The sequence below is a fragment of the Eleginops maclovinus genome, chromosome 23 (genome assembly GCF_036324505.1).
Source record: "Eleginops maclovinus isolate JMC-PN-2008 ecotype Puerto Natales chromosome 23, JC_Emac_rtc_rv5, whole genome shotgun sequence".
Classification (NCBI taxonomy): domain Eukaryota; kingdom Metazoa; phylum Chordata; class Actinopteri; order Perciformes; family Eleginopidae; genus Eleginops; species Eleginops maclovinus.
Window position 1 is genome coordinate 9,632,049 of NC_086371.1, and position 16,388 is coordinate 9,648,436.

At 39.3% G+C, this 16,388-nt stretch overlaps 1 protein-coding gene across 1 annotated transcript; it reads right to left on the minus strand.

The window, feature by feature from the left end:
* Window positions 1-320: 320 nt before the first annotated feature.
* Window positions 321-11,454, minus strand: cul4b (cullin 4B). The gene is made up of 20 exons (XM_063876927.1): window positions 10,564-11,454; window positions 9,605-9,720; window positions 9,413-9,516; window positions 9,214-9,283; window positions 8,796-8,869; window positions 8,544-8,706; window positions 8,302-8,391; window positions 6,004-6,086; window positions 5,852-5,919; window positions 5,546-5,664; window positions 5,235-5,427; window positions 5,023-5,127; window positions 4,806-4,916; window positions 4,607-4,692; window positions 3,539-3,646; window positions 3,312-3,425; window positions 2,831-2,936; window positions 2,539-2,711; window positions 2,310-2,462; window positions 321-1,477 (listed from the first exon to the last, which is right to left on the minus strand). Exons 1-20 carry the CDS (start codon window positions 11,012-11,014, stop codon window positions 1,382-1,384), a joined length of 2,583 nt encoding a protein of 860 aa, XP_063732997.1. The 5' UTR covers window positions 11,015-11,454; the 3' UTR covers window positions 321-1,381.
* Window positions 11,455-16,388: the final 4,934 nt, after the last annotated feature.

Genomic DNA, 16,388 nt, shown 5'->3' on the forward strand with positions numbered 1-16,388 from the left:
ATGATATTTTAATTGGTAAGCCTTTGTTATTAGAAAATGTAGTTAAAATGTTATAAACAATCACCTTAACCAACTGCAAAATTAAAGTGACGAACCCATTAATAATTATAATCCATTGATATATATAGGCCACTATAAGTACTTTTAATTAAGAAATGTATGTTGTATTTTGGCACTAGTACTTTTAGTTAAATTACATTTCGAAGGCATGACTTTTACTTGAAACAGTATTTATACATTGTGGTATTGCTACTTTTACTTAGGTGAGATATTTGAGTGTTGCTTCTACCTCTAGAAAACCATTTAACAAAAAGAAAAGCCTGATTGAAACAGTTATTTTAATCTGTAGCAATAAATCTAACATACTCATACAAACAAGGGCATGTTTACTCAAACTTATTTTTCCTCAAGCGTTGAGGCAATCCCCTCGAATCCCCTCATTTTTCAACAAGGCCTGCAAGCCACACAGGGAGACATACAAAAAATATAGTGTGTATGTGGTATGACTTGGTGGAAGATGGAAAAATGGGCTCTGACGTCCTTGTGCTTTTAGTATACTTTCTAAGGGTTAACAAAAACCTAAAAAGCAGTTGACAGTGTCGGATCAGATCATTGTGGAGTATGTACAAAAACGTACAAAGACCGAAGAAACAAGAAACTTAAATGCATATACCTTTCCAACTTAAGTGTTTTAGCAGCGTAGTACACCCTATAACAAAAGAAGTGCTATTTTTTTGGCACAAACTCTGCTTTGAACGCTTTGTGTGTTCAAGATCACAGCTTTATGGCTACATGGCCTTAAAAAATGTTAAACTTTGCTGCAGGAGGACACATTTGACACAAATTTTACCCAATAGGCAATTCTATAAATGTTAATCAAATAGTCCCACATTTGACTTAACTAAAGAAAAGTATTTTTCTTTCTTTTTTCTCTCCAATCTGTACTACATTAAGGGCATTGTTAAGTGTCGGCATTTGTTTGGGATACTGAGTGATCAGATAGGCAAAAAGTGACTTAATAACAAAGAGCATATTGATTCAAACTATGGACAAAGAATAATCTAAGTTTGAAAATAAATATTTTTTCCTCTCCATTAAAAAAACAGCAAACGAAACAACATCTGTGTGTCTTCTTTGCCTTTCCACGGTAGCCCAACTCTCTCAGTGGCACTGAGAATTACGGACAATATTCTCTTTTCGATGGGCATGCAGTCCACAGGATCACAAGACCCCTGACAAAAAACCTGTGGAGCAGTATCCATTCACTTGTCGGCCGCTGGGTTGAAGATGATAATGGTGTACATCCACTGGAGCAAAAGAGACCGATCACCTCAGCCTGAATGGACCATCTGCATCTCTGTTTCAGTCACTTTATCTTTCTCTAAGCCACATAGTTGTACTGGTTGGGGTTCTCCTTGTCACGCTCCATATAGTCCCTGTCAATAAGAGACTCTATCCTCTTCTTCAAGTCAGCAGGCTGCAAGACAAGAAAGGGCAGAGAGCAGGTAAAGGTTAACACATGAGGCACATGCCAGCATCTGCTTATTTTTATACTTGGAGGTGGGAGGTTGTCATAATGAGAAGAAGATTAATGGAAGACAAGCCACCTTCCCAGAGTAAATTACTATTATAAAAGTATTTTCTTGTACCAACCAGTTTGGATCCTATTTCAGTAGATTTGTCCTTAATCAAATCAAACATTAATTCAGCTTTGTCAGCTAAGGGGGTGCTAGTTTGTGAGCTTGGAAGGTGCTCCTAAATAACACATGAATCAACCTGTGCTTAAAAAGAGTAAAGATTTCAGTCAATGGATGTCACCTAAATAAATCTGAAAATAAACTTCTGCTACATGTTTTTTCTTTTTAAATGACAGAAAATCAGAATGAAAAGGAAGTTTTCAGCCAAAAATAGCAGTACAAATATTAGAAACTGTTTCTCAGCTTATTCATTTTTCCACTGCAGCAACTGAACAATATTTATCAGTAAAAAGTCCCTTTAGGTACAAAATAACGTCAAAACTCTTGAGGTTTTAAGGACTCAAACTCTCAAACTTCAGTACTGACCGACAAGACCAAATCAATATTATTCTGAAATGTTTCCTTTATAATTGATACTTCATATAGAATTAATAATACAATTATTACTAATTAAAAAGAACCTATGACCCTGCACAGGATAAAGCAATTACACCAAGTAGATAACAACTAAACAGAAGCAGGGAGAACATTATTTAAAATACTCATATCAAAACATAAAAAATAACTAGAACTTCTTTGTTAATAAAAGAAATCCAGTTTCGTGTTAATCACCTTGACAGGGAACTTGAGCTGGTTGTACACTTCAGACATCAAGAGATTATGGCTCAGAGTCTTCCTCATCTTCATGATCCGCACGATGGCAGCATCAATCTGATACTGACGATCCTGAAAGACCCTTTCTGTGGTACTGGCTTGCTCCTCCACCTTAGCGAAAACACTCAGTTAAAATACTTCATCAGATACGGTGAAAGGAGGGGAGTACGGTGAGATAATACCATACCGTTTCCTTCATCTGGATCTGGTTTATTTTGATCCTGAAGAGCTTGTGTCTGAAGTCATCATTGCAAGAAAACTTGTCCCCGTCCTCCACATCTTTGCTTTTTGGGAGTTTGGTTAGGACACGTGCTTTCCCACAAGCAAGTGACTGCAGAGTCCGGCGCAGTTCACTGTCCTCTGTAAACCAACACACACAGACAGTGTTTTACATCAGTGGTGCTGCATAATGAGTGCTTGACAATATGTATTTCTTAATCAAAGTGCTGCTAACCAAACTTTGATGTGATAACACACACCTATTCCTGTTGCCAGTTTGATCTCCTCCAGGGAGAACTCTTCTCCTTCGTTAAACATCAGCAGCACAAGGGTTTGGAAGAGTGACACCTGCAGCTCCTTCTTGCCCTTTAGTAAGAAAAATGCAAGAGAATGAATCAATCACAATCAGAAAGCCTTTATTTGTCTGTCAGCAGGTGTGGGAGAGTTTGAGTGCAGTGTGTGTTAACATTAAGCACCAGAGCAACAAAAATGAGGGCATATGCAGGTGTTCGAAACAAATCAAATAAGCTCAAAAAAGGCAATAGTTTTTTTTCACATTGCCAGTAAAACAAAAAAACGGTGCCAAAACGTACTTAAAAAAAGGGTTATATGAGCGTGTCCATGCAGGTATCATGTTTCCATCATCTTCATTTTTCTGACTAAGTTACTTTTCTCACCAAAGTAAAAAGCCAGATAAAGGTTTCGTTTGTGTTCAGTGGGAAAGAGGCTTCAGTTATGTACCTCTTTATATTCTGCTTTTAAGACACAATGGCCGAGTGTTGATTGCCACTGCAGCTTCCTGCCACTGTGTTTGCCCAGGTAGAAAGTCTTGAAGATCTCCTGCAGTCGAACCATCTGGACAATGACAACAGAGGCGTTACAAAGCAACACTCACTTTATTTATTGCATGGCAGGTTGTAAAAACAGCACATTTCCAAAAATATCGCTATTTGCTCAGCAGCACTGACCTCAGCAGGCAGGTGCACTTCCATGGGGACATAGGTTGGCCAGTAACCCATCGTGAGGATGTTAACCGTCAGCTCAATGTTGCCAGGAATGTTTTGGCACTGCATGTACTGCACAGAAACAAGTGACACACACGTGGTATTGTCCAGCGGCCAAATGCAATTCTCCACATTAGGTTATTACTACAAGGATCGGACCTGTGTGGTGAGGGCAAGCTGTTTCAGGTGTCGGTAAGATGAAAGAACAGGATCCACGAAGCCAAAGTGGATTTCTAAATACTGCACTGAGGTTTTAGTAATAAAGGCTTTTACATCTCTTTTTACACTAATAATTGATTCATCTAGCAACCACAGCAAGATAAACAGTAGAATAAGCTTATATCATTACAAAGTAACCTACAAAGTAGAGGTGAAATGATTGTCTGATTAACCTGATTGAACATTACCCTATAATAACTGTTTAAGTCAACATAAACCTGTCCTTGTGGCTGTTTCTCAGATTTTTGACAAAACATTATATAGGTCACTATGCGCTGAAGTGGCTGCTCATCATTTCTTTAGCCATGGATGTATACTTACTTATCTACTTTATTCTATAAACAACTTATGTGTGCTTTTCTTCTATATTTTAATATGTTAGCTTATTCTGTGTTATTGCATACCTTTCTTTTACTTGCTATGCCACTTTTGCTGTAAAATGTGAATTTCACCGCGGTGGGACTAATAAAGGATTTCTGATTCTGATGTGCTTTTATTTTAGATTTTCTAAAATATACATGATCTGAAAAAAGAAGCAATACATTATGAATTGGCAAATTTTTTGATCACCGAAATAATCTTTAGTTAAAGTCCTAATAGGAAGTATTCAATTGCCAGGTGACTTTTGACAAAGGTTGAGCAAGGTACCAGGACCTGCATTTAGTACTGCAGCCCTGTATCGTAAACCTTACCACCCTAGTGTAACGTTTGTAATACTAAACTGCCTTATTCATTATCTCCCGATCACGAGAATCAAATGTAAAACGGACACGGTTGCCCTTACAGATTTCACCAACTGTTTTTAGATCTCACCTGTTTGAACTGCACCATGATGTCTTTAGAAAGCTCCATATCCTTGAACATCCCCTCCAGTTTGCTGGTGAACGCTGCTCCACATTCTGAGGTAAAACAAGTCAAATGTGTTTAGGATTAAGAGTCCCTTTCTGAGTTTTATTTCCCTTTATTTGTTAAGTTTGTATGTAAAGAAGTGACACTGATGCATTAAACTCACCATGTTTCAGCTTCGACAACATAGATTTTTCTGCATCCACAGAGGCGCTTTTTCCAACCAGCAACCTCTTGGCAAGATCCTTTTTGTAAAAGGCCTCAAAAACATCTTTTCCTACAATGACAACACATTATAACATTAGGATCAACACAGAGGGGAGGGGAGGGGGTGGGTTCATAAACTGATACAAATGTGATAGTAAAAAAAAAGGAACAATTACCATAGATGAATCTAAAAATAATCATTATTTTATCCAGCATCTTCTCCAGTTCTTCGTCCGTTGCCTCTTTGTTTCCTGCCCTTAACTTTGAATCCACATGTTTTGCTGGAAACAAAAGTATATTTGTATCACGTGTTACTGCATGAAGAGTAATGTTATCCGCTGATTTCCTGACACAGGAGGAGTTATGAATGTGGGACATGCTTGCTGACCTATGAGCTCTGCAGGTTTATTTGGCCGTTTGTTGATGAATGTTTCAAAAGCCTCCTTCATGGCGTTGACAAACTTCTCGTTCTTCATGAAGCAGATGTCAATGACGTGATCCACCTTGTCCTTAAAGTCCAGCAACTCCTGCACCATTGTTTTGTCTTTTTCTGGATTGATTACGATTGTGCTTCCAAAAGCCTACGTTTTTATTTTCAAGACATTGAAAACAGCAATTAGGAACAGAATATGACAAACAGAGGTCAGCACCTTGATGCTGCATTTTCTTCTGACTTTTATCTTTGTTGATGCTTCTCACCTTTATGTATTCTATCCAGTGCTGCAGGAGGACCTGAACGCCACCTCGCACTCGACTGAAGAGTTGATAGAGAAGAGACAGATCCTGAATTCTGTTCTCATCCAGCAGGTGAGTCAGACCTGCACGTTTTTTTTATGGAGAAAAACACGTTTTAAGTTGCTTTTAAACATTCAAGAGCCAGACTGTGGTTTAAAAAAGTTGTGTTTTTGCTTAGGAAGGTTCCTAACGGTCGACATGACTGCCAGGTATTGTCATACAATCATACTAACTGGGATTGAAGTCCACTCATAAATACGAGTTGTGTACCTTTTTGCAGAGTAGTCGTGAGATGTTCACCCAGCAACTGCTTCTCCACGGTAGCAATGAGCGGTTTTCTTAGGGAAAAAAGACAACTCGCGTTACAAATGAATCTTCATGTTTGTTAAACTGCACATTGCATACTACAGTGTAAGACTCACTGTGTGCTCTGATCTAAATACGTGAAGACTCGGTCAGCTTCCTCCTCCAGGCGCTTGTTGACATGATGGAGATAATCTGGGACCTTCAAAAAGAGAAAAGCAGAAATGTTTTAATTTATAAAACCATACGATCTGTTTAATAAATAAAGGGTAGACCATTTTAAATAAAGTTATGTTAAGTCAAAAATCCTGAATCTAAACTCATAACTCTCAATCTATTTCATGAAGAACTAATCACCTCATATGTTTCAGGTTTTAATGTAATTTAAATATCTCAATACTAAATTACATACAACATATCTATTTGACTCTTCACATTCAAAAACAACCTGTTTGAAAGCATGGGCAGATACAGATAAAAGTGAAATCATGACTCAATCCAATGTATCAGGAAGTCAAAAAGCTAAGTTACTTTCTGTCTGAATCAAGCAGAAACTTCTTTCAGCTGAAAGGAAATAACCCTTTCAGTCTTGTACTGCATTCTGATTTCCTGTAGGTATGGATGTTTTTGTTTCTTGTGTGATGGATGTGTAAAGTCCTTTCAGTTTCATTCTGAGTAACTCAAATAAAGATCAAAGCATGTTCTAGATGAAAACATATCATAATACTGGACATAAACTGTTTGATAACCGTGTACAGTGGGGCAAAAAAGTATTTAGTCAGCCACCAATTGTGCAAGTTCTCCCATTTAAAAGATGAGAGATGCCTGTAATTTTCATCATAGGTACACTTCAACTATGAGAGACAGAATGGGGGAAACAATCCAGAAATCACATTGTAGGATTTTTAATGAATTAATTGGTAAATTCCTCGGTAAAATAAGTATTTGGTCACCTACAAACAAGCAAGATTTCTGGCTCTCACAGACCTGTAACTTCTTCTTTAAGAGGCTCCTCTGTCCTCCACTCGTTACCTGTATTAATGGCACCTTTTTGAACTCGTTATCAGTATAAAAGACACCTGTCCACAACCTCAAACAGTCATACTCCAAACTCCACTATGGCCAAGACCAAAGAGCTGTCAAAGGAGACCAGAGATAAAATTGTAGACCTGCACCAGGCTGGGAAAACTGAATCTGCAATAGGTAAGCAGCTTGGTGTGAAGAAATCAACTGTGGGAGCAATTATTAGAAAATGGAAGACATACAAGACCACTGCTAATCTCCCTCGATCTGGGGCTCCATGCAAGATCTCACCCCGTGGGGTCAAAATGATCACAAGAACGGTGAGCAAAAATCCCAGAACCACACGGGGGGACCTAGTGAATGACCTGCAGAGAGCTGGGACCAAAGTAACAGAGGCTACCATCAGTAACACACTACGCCGCCAGGGACTTAAATCCTGCAGTTCCAGACGTGTCCCCCTGCTTAAGCCAGTACATGTCCAGGCCCGTCTGAAGTTTGCTAGAGGGCATTTGGATGATCCAGAAGAGGATTGGGAGAATGTCATATGGTCAGATGAAACCAAAATAGAACTTTTTGGTAAAAACTCAACTCGTCGTGTTTGGAGGAGAAAGAATGTTGCATCCAAAGAACACCATACCTACTGTGAAGCATGGGGGTGGAAACATCATGCTTTGGGGCTGCTTTTCTGCAAAGGGACCAGGATGGCTGATCCGTGTAAAGGAAAGAATGAATGGGGCCATGTATCGTGAGATTTTGAGTGAAAACCTCCTTCCATCAGCAAGGGCACTGAAGATGAAGCGTGGCTGGTCTTTCAGCATGACAATGATCCCAAACACACCGCCAGGGCAACGAACGAGTGGCTTCGTAAGAAGCATTTCAAGGTCCTGGAGTGGCCTAGCCAGTCTCCAGATCTCAACCCCATAGAAAATGTTTGGAGGGAGTTGAAAGTCCGTGTTGCCCAGCGACAGCCCCAAAACATCACTGCTTTAGAGGAGATCTGCATGGAGGAATGGGCCAAAATACCAGCAACAGTGTGTGAAAACCTTGTGAAGACTTACAGAAAACGTTTGACCTCTGTCATTGCCAACAAAGGGTATATAACAAAGTATTGAGATGAACTTTTGTTATTGACCAAATACTTATTTTCCACAATAATTTGAAAATAAATTCTTTAAAAATCAGACAATGTGATTTTCTGGATTTCTTTTTCTCATTCTGTCTGTCATAGTTGAGGTATACATATGATACAAATTACAGGCCTCTCTCATCTTTTTAAATGGGAGAACTTGCACAATTGGTGGCTGACTAAATACTTTTTTGCCCCACTGTATCTGTCCAGTCTTTTAAAAAGAAACCAAGGAAACAAATGGGCCCAGGGTACGGGCATAAATCACCTCTCTCTCCTGCATCAGCCTCTGTCCCTCTGCAGCGTACAGGCGATTAGTTTCCTCCAAAAAGCGTTGCTCAAAGGAGTCTTGATAAATCTGGCAGGGATGGAGAGAACACAGATTTAATAAATGCCATTTGTCAACAAGAGACTGACAACTCATCACACCCCAGGGCAGGTAATAATCACAAATAACACAGCTGCTAATCCTCACTTTTCTTGTAGTACAGGAAAGTAATACTCAGTTACCTGCAGGTCAGAGAGCATGCTCAGCAGGCTCCTCAGTAAACTGCGGTCTATCGCTTCCCCGTTTCGCTCCCTCTCTATGAGCAGCAGAATCCCGTCGATGGTTTTACACTGGACCTTCAGATCACTGATGATGTAGAACCTGAACAGCTCCAGACCCATGTCCCTGCACACCACAGAAGTTGTTCACTTAAAAAAAACAATTGAAATCAGCCTCATGCAAATGTACAACAGCACACGTCAGGGACCACTCACCAGATAGATGGCAGCATTGAATTTTGTAAAACATAGGTGCGGTCCAAAAACAAAAATATACTCCTTATCATGATCTGTGAAACAAAGACAAACATACAGTTAGGAATAATCTGTGATGATCTTTTTTAAACATGTTGTTATTTGATGAAAACAGATGTAAGATGGTTTCTGTGGCTCTGAGGTAACTTTCCAATACTGAGAAAATAACCATGTTCTTAAATTGGGTTTGAGACTACAGTACATTAAAAATTGATTCAACAAGTCCCACAATTTCCTGGAAGTACAATACCTAATTAGTTATAGAGAATTTAAACAGGAACATTTGACAAACATTTTGCATGAAAACCAGATGGTATGTAAACAGACTTTCAAGGAATATGAAAGCAACCACTTCACTTACTAAAGTTACGAAACATACCATTTGTCTGCAGTGATCTTGCCAGCATTTGTCAATTTTCTTTAGGAAAAGTACACTGTCCAAGGCATCCGTATGAACAACGTTAAGGAAAAAGAGCTTTACTGCAACATGACTGCATGATCATCACTAAGCAATTCAATATTACCATACTAAGATCCACAGACAGAAATATGAAGATAAATAAAACAGTGAAGGATATTCTCTGAATTGCTCAATTTGTGACTTGATGTGGTCTTCACACACGGCCCTCAGCTGTTTGTAAAGCTTGGCAGAAATCTTATGGGAGCACAGGTTCTCAACAGCCTAAGGAGACAGAAAGAAAAGTGTCAAAAAGGAACATTTATTTATAAATGTGTTTCCTCTTGGGGGGTGAACAGGTCAGTAGTGATACCTGATAGAGCTCTTCTAGGTTGTACTTGATTGAAGTGCTGTTCTGTATGGCCTCCACCGCCTCTTTCAGCTTCTGCCAGGTCTCCTGCGTGTAATTCTCAGGTAATTTGGGTTTTTCTGTGTGCAAAGAAACCAACAAAACAGTTGACAAAGACCTCATTAAACTATAATGCCATAAAGTCAGCGCTATCAAGATGATAGGGACAAACAAATTAATAAACGTATGGTTACTGAATTTTGTTATTAGACTTTCTATCGCCTCCGATTTTGGTTCACAGTATATGCACTGGTTTAATTTAGGCTTTTAATATTTATTTATTTACTTTTGTTTCCTTTATTGTAAATCAATTTGTACTGCACCCACTGTATGAAAGGGGCTGTAAAATATAGTGTTATTATTTTAACAATTAATAATGAGAATGCGTCATCTCATATAATTAATGTATTAAAAAAAACTTAGGTTAAAGTTCCCAACACCTAATCTATTATCTTATTACTTCAGAATAGAAAGCAATAACAACTTCATATTTGATGTTACATGTAAACATTAAGCTTGGCAGGTAGAAACACATTTCTTTACTTTTAATTTAGTCTTTATAGTGTTATTAGGATTCCCTATTATGATTGTTAAAACTTATTTGATGTTAAATGAGAAATGGGTGCCTGTAATATATTATATATATATTTTTCTAATATATCAAAAAAATGTATGCCTACATTTCTGCTTAATGAACTAAGAGTAATTCCCTTATTGACACAATTGAGGAAATGTATATTTCTGACAGATCTGACCAGAAAGGAGACTGTAACATTTACATTGTGATGGAGTCTTCAGGTCCATTTACAGCCATCTCACATCCCAATAATAGATTACACGTTCCACTGTGGACTTGTTAAAGGTGTATATTACTGATGTATTCGAGCTTATAGCACATTTTCTCCCAGTTTTGTGTTTGCTACCTTTGAAGTTCTTGATGACTAGTTTCTTGGCAGCCCCGGGTTTACTGTTGGAGAAGGTGCCGGAGGAGCCTGCGGGCTTCGTCAGTCCGTTTGCATGGTGTCCCGCCACGCCACCGGGCAGGAACATGGCTTTGCTTTTGTTATTGGAGCACGAAGCAGCAGCGGCGGCAGCAGCAGCCTCCTCAGCCATTTTCACATCCAGTCCAATGAAATCCACTGAATCCTCAAACCTCAACTTCTTCTGGATGTGCAGCGGGGAGCAGGAGGAGGAGGAAGAGGAGGAGGAATTCAGGGTCTTGTCAGTAGTGTCTTCCCTCTCAGATCCGTTTATTTTCCTCTTCTTCGGAGATGTGATGTTACCGCTGTCGGGTTTGACATCAGTAGCCGCTGTTCTAGCCTCCTGGGTTGGCGGTGGTGGGGGATTAGGGGCAGATAAACCTGTTGGAAACATGAAAAAACGGGAATACTAATTCTTTAACAGATTGTCTTTTTCTGGTGATCCAAAACTTCCAGGCTCGCCGGGAGATGAGCTCAATGTCCGAGAGCTTGTGTGTGTCTCAACACGGACGGAGGGTCCTTTTTACCAGCATAAAACTGATAGTAAACTGTAAACTACACAGCTTCACTTGGACCTAGCCTTGTCTCTTTCTTGTTATTGCTGGCAGGAGAAGAAAGATGGTCGGCTATTGCTTCCTCTTTTCGCCTCTCGTGTCTCACCGCGTTGCACAGTCGTTAAGTGTGAGCGGTTAGTAACTGAAGCAGTCGTTAGAGATACTTTTTCACAGAATAAATGTAGCTACAGCAGAGAAATAATCTCATGTGGTACTAAAACATCCGTCGGTAAACAGGGGGAAATTTTGCTCTTAAAAGCTAGTCGGTGACCCACCGGAAGTACTTTGTACAAAAAGTACTTTTTGCACAAGCGTGTTTTTTATCCGTGCAGCTAACAGTGCTATTACTGCTCTGGCCACAGGATGGCGCCATGTCACCTACTGCCATGAACTGATGTCACGTTTACCCACATTAATTCAGCAAAAATGAATGAGTAAAGATATTTTTAAAGGTAAAATTGAACGAGAACCATCTCATATGTGTATACATTACATTTCTTCATCATAAAACTAATTGTACTGGTGTTTTTTTGCACGTATTTTACATTTGTTTACATACATCTACACCACCTGTAGCAATATCTGCCTATTGTTTCACAACATATTTGTCACCAATACACTAAAGATGTGTGAAAACTGTGTGGAAACTTTTCAGAAAAGCATCTCGAAACCCAAATCCATTCCATGCACATACATTTTTACATGGTTAGTTTTCTTATATCTCATAACCAAAGGCAAAGCTCAAAATGCATAAGCATTAACTCACAAGAAGAAACCAAGTTATCAAAATGGGAAAGGCAAGTCATAAAATATTAAGGTGGTTAAATCCAACATTGTAAATACAGTTGATGCTGCTAGGGATTGAGATGTGTGTGTATATATATATATCTATATATGTAATAATATATATATACGTTGTTAAATTACGCCTGTCGTCTGAAAATATGTTTTGATATTCTACTATGGCATTTATGCTTGTTTAGTCCTTTTTCCAATTTCAATAAAGTTTCAATAAAAAACCGAGTTACTTTGGTCTAGTGGAATGGCCCAAAGAAATACAGAACAAAGGGACAGTAACACACCAGAAAAGCAGGCCCAAACCCAAGCCTGTGTACCAACTTGTACTCATAAATGTAAAGTAGATAATGACACACTAGTGGTGAACAAAGTGAAATTCGTGGTCTTCATCTGCCACACCATTAATGTTGCATCACAGCAGAAAAAAAAAAGTGATAGAATCAAGACCATAGTGGAGGCAGCAGGAAGATTCCTTGATATGAGAGAATTAAAAGCAGACAACATTACTAACAGCAACCGAAGGAGAAAATGGACAGGTTGAGGGTTAACACTTTAATAATGGTACTACACATTCTTCAGTGGAATGCGAGAAGCCTTATAGCCAATGGACAGGAATTTAAAAAATACATATATGAATTAGAAGTAGTTCCAGATATAGTATGTGTGCAAGAAACTTGGTTACGTCCGCATCTAGATTTTGTAATGCCAGGATTTAGTGCTATAAGACACGACAGAGCAAACAACCAAAATGGTGGAGGATGTGCTACTTTTCTCAAAGATGGGTTGGCTTATAGGAAGGTTCCCTCCCCTGATGACATGGAATGTGTAATATTGGAAATTTGCAGCCCAAAGAAAGAAGGAAATATTAAGGTAATCAATTTTTATAACCCATGTAGAAATTTAACCACTGACATGTTCAAGGAAATGGCAGGGACAGTGTGTAGAAAGGAAATATGGTGTGGAGATTTTAATGCACACAACAGCTTATGGGGGAGCAATCACACAGACAGTAATGGGAATATAGTAGAAGAAATGCTGGAGGAAAGATCATTGGTCTGTCTTAACGATGGACAAGGTACAAGAGTGGATATAAATAGGGGCACAGTTTCTTGCTTGGATCTTACAATGGTGTCAGGTAGCTTAGTAAATGCCTGCGAATGGCATGCCAAGAGTAACTCTGCTGTAGGAAGTGATCATTTCCCAGTAATCACTATAGTAAATTCAAATGTAAGTATACAAGAAGGAAGAACATTTACAAGATGGTGCTTTGGTAAGGCTGACTGGGAGAAATTTAGAATATGTTGTGAGGAGTCAACACACTTGGTAACACTGGAAGGGAGCATAGAAGAATGCACAAATCAAGTCACGGAACATATTCTAAATGCTGCAACTTTGAGTATACCAAAAAGAACAACACAGGGTAGGAAGACAGTGGCACTTGGTGGAACGAGGAATGCAGTAGAGCTGTAAAAGAACGAAACACAGCATTTAGAACCTTGAGGAAAAACATGTCACAAGAAAATCTTATAGATTTCCAAAGGAAAAGGGCAGTGGCTCGGAGGATAGTTAAATATACAAAAAAGAGGACTTGGAGAGAATTCTGCTCCACCATTGGCAGAGGGGTAAAGTTAGGGGATGTCTGGTCCATGCTTAAAAAAATGAGTGGGAAGAAGAAGTTGGTTAAAATCCCAGCCTTGGTAGATGGGGAGAGGATGGCAGTAACAGACAAGGAGAAGGCGGATGTCTTAGGTAACGCCTTTGCTGCAGTACATAGTGGTGAGCACCTCGATGATAAACATAGGCAGCAGAAAGACCGTGCACTCAGAGAGAATGTGAATGTGAGAGAAAAGAGAGAGAATGAAATGTCAACCATGGATATGGATTTTACAATATGGGAACTCAAAATAGCCTTGCAAGGTAATGGCTATACTGACCCAGGACAGGACCAGTTATGCTATGTAATGTTCCGACAGTTACCAGTGGAAACAGTGAAGCTAGTGCGGAGACTTTTTAACAAAATTTGGAGGGATGGAGTTATGCCGAGTTGCTGGAAAAGGGCAGTAATTCTACCATTTAACAAGCCAGGGAAGGATCCTGCTAATCCTAGTAACTATAGGCCCATAGCGCTGACATCCCACTTATGCAAATGGATGGAGAAGATTATAGTTCGTAGGCTTTCGCATGTAATGGAACAGAGAGGGTTAATGAGTCATTTCCAGAATGGATTTAGAAAAGGAAGATCCACAATAGATGCTCTAGTTAGAGTAAGTAACGAGGTGGAGAAGACACTGAAAATGAAAGAGTTGATGGCAATAGTATATTTTGACATTGAAAAAGCATATGATTCTATGTGGAGGGAAGGGCTGCTAATTAAATAATTAAAATGGGTATTGGAGGGAGGATGTATAATTGGATAATGGAATTTTTAACAGGTAGGAAATTTAGAGTCAAGGTTGGAGCAGAAGTATCCAAGGATTTGGAAATTAAAAATGGTATCCCACAGGGGAGTGCAATCAGCCCTATATTGTTTAACATCATGATAAATGACATATTTACAAATTTAGATGGATGCATCAAATCAGCACTCTATGCAGACGACGGGGCCATATGGACGAGGGGAAGAAATGTGCCATATGTGGTATATAGTATAAGAAAAGCAATAGAGAAAGTGGAGAAGTGGTCATATGAGTGGGGGTTCAAGCTGTCAACAAGCAAGTCATGTTACATGATGTTTTCAAATAAGAGAAAGGTTGGTACAGAAAAGTTAACATTATATGGGCAGCCGATGGAGAGGGTGGCTGAATTTAAGTATCTGGGGTTATGGCTGGATAGCAAATATACATGGAAAACACATATCAAACATCTGGAAACAAAATGCAAAAAAGTCATTAACCTATTAAGAGCGGTGGCCGGGTGCAACTGGGGGGCAGATAAACAGGCATTAATTGACATTTATAGGGCTATTATGAGGGCAACAATAGATTATGGTAGTATAGTGTATGGAGCAGCAGCAAGGACATCATTGGAAAAAGTGGACAGACTACAGTACAGAGCACTGCGATTATGTATAGGAGCTATTAAATCAACCCCCATTAACGCAGTACTTATAGAAGCAGGAGAAACACCGCTTGAGTTAAGAAGGGAGAAACTGGCACTCGCATATTGGGTCAGGCTAAAAGGAAGTGGAGAACAAAACCCTGCAAAAAAAAACTATACAGGAATGCTGGGAATATTCAAAGTTCCAGGGGTTAGGGTTTGGGTGGACAAGGGATGAACAAATGAATAAATATGGAATGGAGGCCTTAGGGTTCACCAGGAGCACCCCAGTGAGTAGCGTTCCACCTTGGCTATTCCCAGAAGTAAAGATCGATGAGTATTCTGGAAAAGAAAAGACAATGGCAAATGAATGAAGTAGGAGTTAAAACAAGTATTTACCTGAGGAGCAACTACTACAGTTATCTCAAAATATAAACAGATGGTTTAAGAACAAACAGGAGTGTGTGGGAATTGGTGTGTATGTCCCTGAGTTCCAAATAGTTATTTCCAAAAGATTATCTGATCAGTTATCAGTGTATACAGCCGAAATAGTGGCAGTCATTATTGGGTTACAGTGGGTGGAAGAGGTCAGACCAGATAGGGTGGTGGTATGCACAGATTCAATGGCTGTGTTGGAAAGCATTTAGTCAACAACATCTGTCAGAGAAGATTTAATCATTGAACTGTACCATAGTTTGCTAAGGCTTCACAGAGGTGGCATGGATGTACAGTTCTGTTGGGTACCAGCGCATGAGGGGCTGAAAGGGAATGAGTGTGCTGATAAACTAGCAAAAGGGGCACTACAAAAGGAAATAACAGTACCAGTTCCACTCGGAAAAGGAGAAGGAAAAGCAGTGATTAAGAAGAAAGGAATGGAGATATGGCAGAAAAGGTGGGAGGAAGACCATAAAGGAAAGGGGTACCATAAAATACAAAAGTCAGTGATAACAAAGAACTACAAAGAAAGGAACAGAAGGGAGGAAATCATCATAACAAGACTCAGATTGGATCACACAGGTTTAAATGGCACCATGTTTGTACTGGGGAAAAGGAATAGTGACAAATGTGGGAACTGTGGAGTGAAAGAAAACATTGAACATTTCATATTTCACTGTGCCATGTATGCAGTAGAAAGAGAAAGGTTACATGATAAAGTCCAAGAGGCGTGGAGGAAGTGGGATTTAATGGGGATACTGGGAACAGATGGAGAAGGGGTAAGAGTCACCAGGAAGGATCTCTTTACTTTTTTAAATAACACAAGGCTGGTGAGTAGAATTTAAGAAAGGGTAAATGACATAATGTTACACACTTTTGTACAGTAGGTAGCGGTATGCACCTTAAAGTTGGTTGCGATCCGCCATTAAACCCAAAGAAGAAGAA